This window comes from Marmota flaviventris, chromosome X (assembly GCF_047511675.1).
Source record: "Marmota flaviventris isolate mMarFla1 chromosome X, mMarFla1.hap1, whole genome shotgun sequence".
Classification (NCBI taxonomy): Eukaryota; Metazoa; Chordata; class Mammalia; order Rodentia; family Sciuridae; genus Marmota; species Marmota flaviventris.
In genome coordinates, this window is record NC_092518.1 from 57,339,689 (window position 1) to 57,348,875 (window position 9,187).

General features: G+C 42.6%; 1 protein-coding gene across 1 annotated transcript; it reads right to left on the reverse strand.

Annotated features, from left to right (window-relative positions):
• Window positions 1–2,261: 2,261 nt before the first annotated feature.
• Awat1 (acyl-CoA wax alcohol acyltransferase 1) lies at window positions 2,262–8,090 on the reverse strand. Its single transcript, XM_027935759.2, has 7 exons — window positions 8,015–8,090; window positions 6,978–7,085; window positions 6,648–6,718; window positions 5,350–5,554; window positions 4,659–4,830; window positions 2,629–2,828; window positions 2,262–2,416 (listed from the first exon to the last, which is right to left on the reverse strand). Exons 1-7 carry the CDS (start codon window positions 8,088–8,090, stop codon window positions 2,262–2,264), a joined length of 987 nt encoding a protein of 328 aa, XP_027791560.1.
• Window positions 8,091–9,187: the final 1,097 nt, after the last annotated feature.

The following is a 9,187-nucleotide window of genomic DNA, read 5'->3' on the forward strand; positions in this document are numbered from 1 at the left end:
TTTATTTAACATCAACCACCAAACTTAATCTTACCATTTTTTTGTGTGTGTGCATTAATCATTAATGACTAAGGAATGTTATTGGTACATACAGCACAATTTAGGATATTCTGGTAGAAGCATTTTAGGAACAATAATGTATTTTAAGCAGCAAAGTGACTTGTTGGATTTAAGTTTTAGCAAGATTACCCTGGAAGTAGTCTGCTGGATGGTGAGATTAGAGTGAAATTTACTAGAATAGAATAAAAAAATGTCAAGGAATTTTAGTGAGGGCCTTGACTAGGTGGTGAAGGAGAAAAGGAGAAAGGGCACTGGTTTGATTAATATTTTGGGGGTGGGTACCAGGGATTGAACTCAGAGGCACTCAACCACTGAGCCACATCCCCAGCCCTATTTTGTATTTTACTTAGAGATAGGGTCTCACTGGGTTAGCTTAGCACCTCGCTTTTGCTGAGGCTGGCTTTGAACTCACGATCCTCCTCTCTCAGCCTCTCGAGCCAATGGGATTACAGGCTTGTATCACCATACCCAACTGGTTTGATTAATATTAAGGTGGTAAAATTGACAGGACTTGAGGATAAGATATAAGGTTGGGAGGAGAGATGATTTACCTGGTATTGGGTACACTGAGGGTCAGGTGTTTGATCCCCAGCAATTTTGATCAAATTACTAAATTGGATATATTGGGCTATTGCTTACAAGGTAAACCTGGATTAGAAATACATATTTCAGGGGGCTGGGATTGTGGCTCAGCAGTAGAGCCTCGCCTAGCACAGGCGGGACCCAGGTTTGATCCTCAACACCACATAAAAATAAAGGCATTGTGTTGTGTCCATCTACACCTAAAAAATAAATATTTAAAAAATACATATTTCAGACCTAAGGCAATATAAAGTGAGAGAAGAGGGTGAGATCCCACCAAGGCCCAATATTAGAGAGTTAAGTGAAGAAAAAAAAGGCTAATAGTATAAATGGTCTTTGAGCATTTTGTTATTTGCATTTGAAATGTGCCTCATATGGTTGCCTTGTGAAGGAAGAGACATCTATGTTTTTATTTACTCTTTTTATATTGTAGAATGTAGCCTTTAGAAACTTTTTGACAGAATTTAGTAAGGACTAAAAACGTACATATCAAGTGGATGGTTGCAAGTACCTTGAGATTATGAAGTCAAGGGATCATTATGAGGACAAGGTGACCTATGCACAATGCCTATGCCAATTGAAAAATGATCCTGAGTAAGGTACCTTTTATCTATCCAAAAGGTATGCTTGGTAGTGATGCAGGCATAAAGTAAGACTTGGTATTTTTTTTTGGTACTGGGGATTGAACCCAGGGTTGCTTAACCATTGAGCCACATCCCCAGCCCTTTTTTTATTTTCCATTTTGAGACAGAGTATCACTAAGTTGCTTAGGGCCTCACTAAATTGATTAATCTAGCTTTGAACTTGTGATCCTCCTGCCACAGCCTCCTGAGCTGCTGGGATTACAAGTGTGTGCCTCCACTCCCAGGAAGACTTCATATTTGAGGACAGTAGATTCTCACACAAAAACTTGTACATGAATGTTTATACTAGCACTATATATAATGGCTAAAAAGGTGAAACAGCCCAGATTTCCATCAACTTCTGAATGGGAGGATAAAATGTGGTATATATGAACACTGAAATATTATTCAGCCATAAAATTTATGCAGTGACGTGGAGGAGTCTTGAAAAACAACCACAAAAGACACATATTGTATTGTTCCATTTATATGAAATGCTCAGAATTGGCAAGTTCATAGAGACAGAAAATAGATGACTGGTCATCAGGGGCTGGGGGGAGTGGGCATTGACTACTAATGTTTACTTGTTTTTTTGAGAATGCTGAAAAAATTCCCAAATTAGATAATGGTGGCAATTATACAACTCTGAATATATTAAACACTGCTGAACTTTGCACTTTTAAGCAAATAAACATATGATATGCAAATTATATCTCAATTTTAAAATAGTATTAAGATTTTAAAAAATGGAATAGGGGCTGCATAGCCTTCATTTGAGTTCTTCAGAACCTGGGGTGTCAGGCTCAGAGAGGAGAGCCAGGAGAATAAAGTGAGGCTCCTCAGAGACAACTCCTGAGAAGGCAGCACTGTGGCTAGGACTCCTAATGCCCTTCCCTAGCACACACAGCCTTCCTTCCATTTCTTATGTTAGCAGCAGGTGAGTCTCATCTCCAAGGCAGGTGCTCCTACATGCACTCAGGTACATAGTCTCTTCAGTTACAAGAAAAGCAGCTTCTGTGCATCTGAGCAGCCATATTGGGTCTTATGCTGGTCAAAAAGTTTGTGCAGTGCATCCATATAGAGTGTGTGGTATTTGTCCACTATCTCCTGGCTTGGCTTTTCAATTTGGGGAAGTGGCAGAGGCTCACCAACTGCCAAGATAAATGGGAAAAGAGAAGGGTGAATGTGCTAGAATCTTCTCTTCCTTTAGCCCTCTCTCCTTCCCTGGGCCCCACCCTCTGGCACTCCAAGTCAGCTCCCAATTTTTCCACCACTACCACCAGAGGAAGCAGGTGGAGGCTTGGGGGGAGGCTGATGGTTGCAAAAGAGGTGTAGTGACCTTGGAGCTGAGAGCAGAACTCACCCACTGTGACAATAGGCCGGCTGTATGGTAGGAGCCCAAGGGAGCCTTGACGGAAGCCTTGTCCATAGAAGACACAAAAATAGAAACCAAAGATACGGCGGAAGAAGCTCTGGAATTTGTACATCCTGCTGTCCTGATGGAATACCACCTGGTCATACACCTCAGTTTCTCCAAATGTGAAGGTTGGGACCAGATGAGCCCTGTAGGAAAAACCCAATTTACTTCCCAAACACAGACCAGGGTGGGAGTCTCCCTGAAAGAACATTTATTCATAGCCAGGCTCCCATATTTCTTGGGGGGTACTGTAGTACCCAGGGGCAATTTACCACTAAGCTACATCCCCAGTCCTTTATTCTTTTTTGAGACAGGGTCTCACTAAGTTGCTAAGGTCCTTGCTAATTTGCCAAGGCTGGCCTCAAACTTGAGTCCTACTACCTCAGCCTCTCGAGTTGCTAGGATTACAGGTGTATGCACTGCACTTGATGGGCTCCCATCTATTATGATAAAATCCCAGTGACTTAAAACAATCCTGTTTGCACTACACAGGGCTCCCCTATTTAGTTTCTTTTTTTCCTGAAATTTTTGAGGCCAGTGAGAGTGTTTTCTTTGGGCTAGTATTACAAGGACAAGATATGGGGATGCAGGGAGGGAAGAGGAATTTGGTAGAGATCCCCAGAGACCCACACTGTGAAAATCTTCTAGGAGGTGCCAAGGAGGGGAACACCTGACTCTTTTGGTTAGAAGTCATAGAGAAGATGAGGGTACCTTTGCATAGATACACATATATGATATGTTCCTCACTCAAGGGGACTATGCATAAGATATTAGATTGTGGGATTAAAGCAGAGAAAAATTGTTTCCCTTCCAGAGAATATGATAATCTACCCTGAACAGTGCCCTAGGTAGAGAATCAGGCTCCTTAAGTTCCTTAAATGAGAGAAGAATAAAAAAAAAAAAAAACACACACACACACTCTTTGTTGTACACATCTTTGTGAGTTACTAATAGCAATCTCTCAGCACCTTGACATATGTTACCTTACTGGCTCCTCACAGCAAAGACAATGGAGGACACAGTGGGGGATCCAGGGCCCAGTTTCAAAAGGGAAAGTTCACTCAGGCAGTCAGGGTATGGCAGGACTTCAACTAGAATCCAGGACTCCCTGTTCAAGCTCAGAGCTCTCTCACCTGCATCCTATTCCAGTCTAATGGCAGGTTCTTGGGTAAGATCCTTAGATACACTTCCCTCTTCTCTTGAGTGTACAATAGGATAATCATCCCTCTATCTGGGGAGCTGGATGCTAAACTAATGAAGGCACCCTATACCTTCAGCATCAGATTCCTTTTGTGTATCTCTTAAGTCAGAGTGGCTTACATGTATTGATCACTTATTGTATGCCAGACACATGGTAGGTGCTTTATGTGGATGAATTTTTTCAAAGCCCACAATCACCTATGGAACAGTGACAATGATTAGTAGCCACATTATGAAGATGAAAACATGAAGCCTCAGAATGGTTAAGTAACCCACCCCAGGGTGCATTGTATGTCATGGAGTCAGGATATGATTTATTAATTATTATAATTTGCAGTGCTGTGGAAAGAACCCAGAGCCTTATGCATTCTAGGCAAGCTGTCTACTACTGAGCTACACACCAGCCTGTGCCACAAGTATTTTAAATCAGCTCCTACACACAAACTCACTCAACTTTAATGCCTTCTGCACTTCCCATTAATAGACAGATGAAGATTATATCTATCAGTCATTGTAGAGATCATGTGGGTATCATCAGTATACTAAGGCAATCCTAGCCCCTGACATTGAACCTGGGCTTATGGTTTGGTTTCTGGGAACTGGTCCAGCTAGCTCAGAAAGAGTGGATGACATAAACCTTTTGGAAATTCTAGACCCATTTTCCTACTTATTTGTAAGTTCCTTGAGGGAAAGATTGTATGAGATTCATCTTGGAATAACCTACAGGGTCATGCTTCTCAGACAGGGTGACCCACTCCTCTGAGGAGGACACCTACCCATGCTGGAGGGCTGTACGCACAAACCCCTTGCGCTTCTGGAGGATGAGAGTGGTGGTGTTGGGCACACTTTGCAGGGCCTCTCCCACTCCTCCCACTACAATGCCCACGAGGTTGCCAGTGCCATGGCTCAGCAAGTAGTCGATGGCTGGCTGGCTCACAGGGCACACACCTGGAGAGAATCAAGCAGAGACAGGAGCAAACTGATTAGGAGAGAAGAGGGCTGTGGGCACATTTCACTTTGAGGCAATATATCCATTTTGAAGGAGGCACTGGGTGGAAGCTGCAGCAGGAAGATTTTTAGTGGGATAACCAGAGGATTTGCAGAATCCCAACTTGGATTCTGTTATTTCCGTGATAACAGCAGCTATTGTCTGTTGAGCACATACTCTGTGCCAGGCATTATATTGAATGCTTTACTTACAATATAGTCACCATACCATGTCTGAGGTCAGATTATTACTATTAGCACCATTTTACAGATGAGGATACTGAGGTCAGCAGAGGTTATCTAATTTGTGCAAGATCACACAGCAAGTAACAGAGCCAGGAAGATTCAAACCCAGGAAGATAAGTTCCAGAAAATATGCTTTGGACTACTGTGCTGTGATTATGGGGAAAGGGGGCTTAAAAGGGATATTTCTAAGCATGGAAATAGATCAAAAGCTCCAGTGAGTGTCATCTGAAGCACCTTTGGCCATGAGATAATCCCTGACAAGGGGGATCTTGAAAAACCAGGACAGTGTGGCCAAATGAGGAGTGATGCCCGGGAAGGTCTTCGAGAAGCCTGTGGCCTCTGTGCAGAAGTTACAGAAGGCTCCGAAGGTCAGGAGACCATGAGGGTGAACCCCCATGAGGTAGTTGTGCTGGGGTGGCAGGTCTTTAGTCTTCAGGATCTGTAGTCATGGAGAGAAATGCCAAAGGATTGGAATGAGCTCACATGGAAGAACCAAGGTGAAGACACTCAGGAATCTAGGTGCTTTCTGAAACAGCTTTCCAATAGATAGAGCATATATGGGTTTCATGAGGCCCAGGTGTTGGGCTTCTCTTTCCTGGGGCAACAGGTCAGAATCTAGGCCAGCTAGAACTCCCAAGCTTCTTGCCTGTGGCCGTTAAGTACTCTCAGCCATCTATGTCAGTGTTCTTGATACACGCTGTCATTTTCTTTGAGTGCTGTTACCTGATGCAGGCCAGGAAGCTCTGTTCTAAAAATTGGGGCAGAATTCATGAATCCCTATCTGTTCAAATATTTTTTTTTTAAATTTTTTATAGTTGTAGATGGACAGAATGCCTTTACTTATTTTTATGTGGTGCTGAGGATCGAACCCAGTGCCTCATGCATGCTAGTCAAGTGCTCTGCCACTGAGCTACAGCCCCAATCCTCAAATAAATTCTTTAGAATTAGAAAATAAATAAAAATAAAAATCAGAGCAGTCATCTACTGCAAAGAGTGCCCAGAGGATGAGCAGAACAGTACATTTCTGGAACCTCTTCCTGATATTGTCTCCCCACAAAACCTTTTAGTATTGACCTAGGTGACTTTTATTGAATCTTGAATACCCTGTATACATTTCACCATCTCTGGGAAACCTTTTCTTAGTATCCTCCATCTGAACTACTTCTATGCCTTGTAGCAAACTGTGATTATATATGCATCTGTCTTTCCCATTAGAAGTGAGCTTCTTGATGGCAGAGAATTGCATCCTATCTACTCCTCTTTATCCCAAATAAGCAGGTCAGAAGAAGATTTAGATCCATGTTTGTTAAACTGAACTGAACTCTATTTGCCTTCCATCTGTCATCTGGCAGGTTATGCCAAAGGTGTCCAAAATATCCTAGCAGAGTGCAGAGGATCCTGAGGTTATCTAACATGGACTGAAACTCCTCAAAGATGCTTATCTTCCTTATGGAAAACCCTAGTTATTTGGTATAAATAACAAATACTTGAATTTGGGAATCTGTATAGGACATTGAATAAGAGACACTTACTGTAATGGGGAAATAGTCCCTGATGTGAGTCCAGACACACCAGTTCCTTACCCAGGCCGAACGCCTGCCACCTGAGACAAAAATGCCAGAAGGAGATGATATCAGTATGTGCCACCCCATAACTCTCACTTACCCAGGCTTCCCAGGCAGCTTGGAAGGGTCATGGCTCTGCTAGAGAGGTGGGAAGGAAGAGACCTAGGAATGTCCTGGCTGGTGTCACTCTTGTGGCTCTGAGAACTTGGAGGAAGGGCCTGTGGTATGATGTGCAGGACTCAGAATGCAGGAGTACAGGTTAAGATGGAGCATTTCTTCTAGGTCCACTAGTCTTACCTTGCTCTGGGGTCTTCCAGTCCAAGAACAACCAGACAAAGTAAAATGCTGGCAGTGGCCACAAGGATGTAAACAGCAGGTAAATGAACAATGGCTGCAAGATCCAAACTGACGAGGGATCATGTCAGACTAAATTTGTAGTGCTCTCAGAACTTGTCCATGTCTAGTCCCATTACCAACTCTTTGTACTACCCATAATTCTGGGCCTGGCCCTCAGCATAGTCCAGGCTCTGACCATCCATCATCCATGGCCACCCATGCTTCAAAAATTTCTTCTATCATTTACCATATACAAGTCTTACTTCTCTTCCTATTCCTTGTCCCTTTCCCTCTACCTCCCTGCTCAGTCACCATCCCATACTCCTGGTCTCTTCTTGCCACCAGTTTTATTTATTTTTTTACTTCCACCCCCATTAGGAAAACATTTTTTTCTTCTTGTCTCTCATCTCCCTTCCTACCCATCATCCATGAACCCTTGTTAAGCCACCAACCTACTCTCCCTTACATCTATACTATCCATCTCTCTATACCTGCTCCACCTAACATCTCCATCTCTCTACTGTTTCCTACCCACCATTCTTGTCCTTTTGCTCATTTACCAGTCCTTCCATTCTCCTCCCTCATGCTACCACCCCTCTCCCAGAGTAGAAAACTCTGTGGTTCAAACACAGACTATACTTCTCTAACTCTGTAATACTAAGGGTTTCTCTGTCCCACCCCATATTATCGTTAAGGGAGCACTCCCTGGGTCTCATTTCTCCTCTTTAGATAGGGAGGGTTAAGAAGTAACTGAAATTACTTGGATAACTCATGTCCATCATGACCCTGTGCCACCTCCTTCCCTTCTCTCACTAGGCTCTGGAGCTGTATCTGTTCCTTCTCCAGAGCATTCAATGAACTTGAGATTCCTTGACTCTACTCTCTAGTACCATCTCAACTGATCAAAAGTCTGGAAATGAGACTTCCCATGAAATCACCCAAGATCTGGCCCTGGCTTCTGACTTGGGCTTCTTGCTAGGTCCTAGGTCAGTACTTACAGATGGCAAGGTAGCTCAAGGGCCAGTGCAGAAGACTCAGACTCTGGAAGTGATTAGGCTGCTTAGAACAAGGCATGATGCCCAGGAGCCTAAGGGAGACAAAGATCCCAGAGCAGTGTTCCAAGGAAAGGTGCCGTCAGTCTCTGGAAGCTCGCTCAATAGTGAATGCATATAATGACTATGAGGAGTTGGTGCCTGCCCTCTCCCCTCCTTGTCCTACCTCACTCCTACCCACTGTGGGGGCAGGCTCTAGAGTACTGAGGACTGCTCCATCAGGTCAGGCCCTGCCCATCTGCCCTTTGACTCTCTTTCCTGAGATTATTAGGACATCAGACTGGAGAAAGGGGAGAATAACTGCCATCTTGTCCAATTGACCCAAAGACCCAAAGAGGGGAAAGCCCCTTCAAAGGGCACTCAGAGACCATAGGGGTTATGAGTTTAGGGAGATGATTGGTGGGAAAAAAGTTCTGAAGAGGTCATGGGGATGAGGAACACCAGTGATTAGGTCTCTGCTGCCCTGAAGTAGTCCAGTTTTGGGAATCCATACCCCCATTACTTTTAATATAAAAATTTCCAAATATACACAAAACTAGACAATGCAACAAAATTTCATGTTCATCTTCAGCAACTACTGTTCAATCCTAGCACTGAAAAAGAGAAAGAAAGACCAAAAACCAAAACCTAAGGAAACAACAACATAAAAAATATATATTAAACTTTTGTCATACTGATTTCATCTATCTCCCCACCTCCAACCTTTTTTGGGGAGTATTTTGCACAATTCTAAACCATCAGATATTTTATACCTAAGTACTTCATTATGCATCTACAAAAATACAGATATTCTCTTCCATAATAATACCACAACTATCACCTTTAGCAAATCTAACAGTTTCCTAAAGATTTAGATTTGCTAAAGGTGATAGTTTCCTAACAGCATCTATACCAAATCTGTGTTCAAATGTCTTTATAGTTCACTCTAAACAAGGTTCATTGGTTATCTTTGGATGTTATGCATCTCTCTTTCTTGTTTTTTTTTCTCTTTCTCATTGTAAAATAGAACCTAGAGACAAAATAAAAATACTTACAACAAATGTATAGCTTAATAAATTATTTTTTAAATATTTATTTCTTAGTTGTAGTAGGACACAATACCTTTCTTTTATTTATATA

Coding starts and splice junctions, on each gene's coding strand:
- Awat1 (XM_027935759.2), bottom strand. CDS start 8,090: ATGCCTTGTTCTAAGCAGCCTAATCACTTCCAGAGTCTGAGTCTTCTG. Junction 4,831..5,349: donor GGATTATCTCATGGCCAAAG/GTGCTTCAGATG, acceptor GATTCTCTCCAG/GTGTGTGCCCTGTGAGCCAG. Junction 2,829..4,658: donor CGTACAGCCCTCCAGCATGG/GTAGGTGTCCTC, acceptor TTTTTCCTACAG/GGCTCATCTGGTCCCAACCT.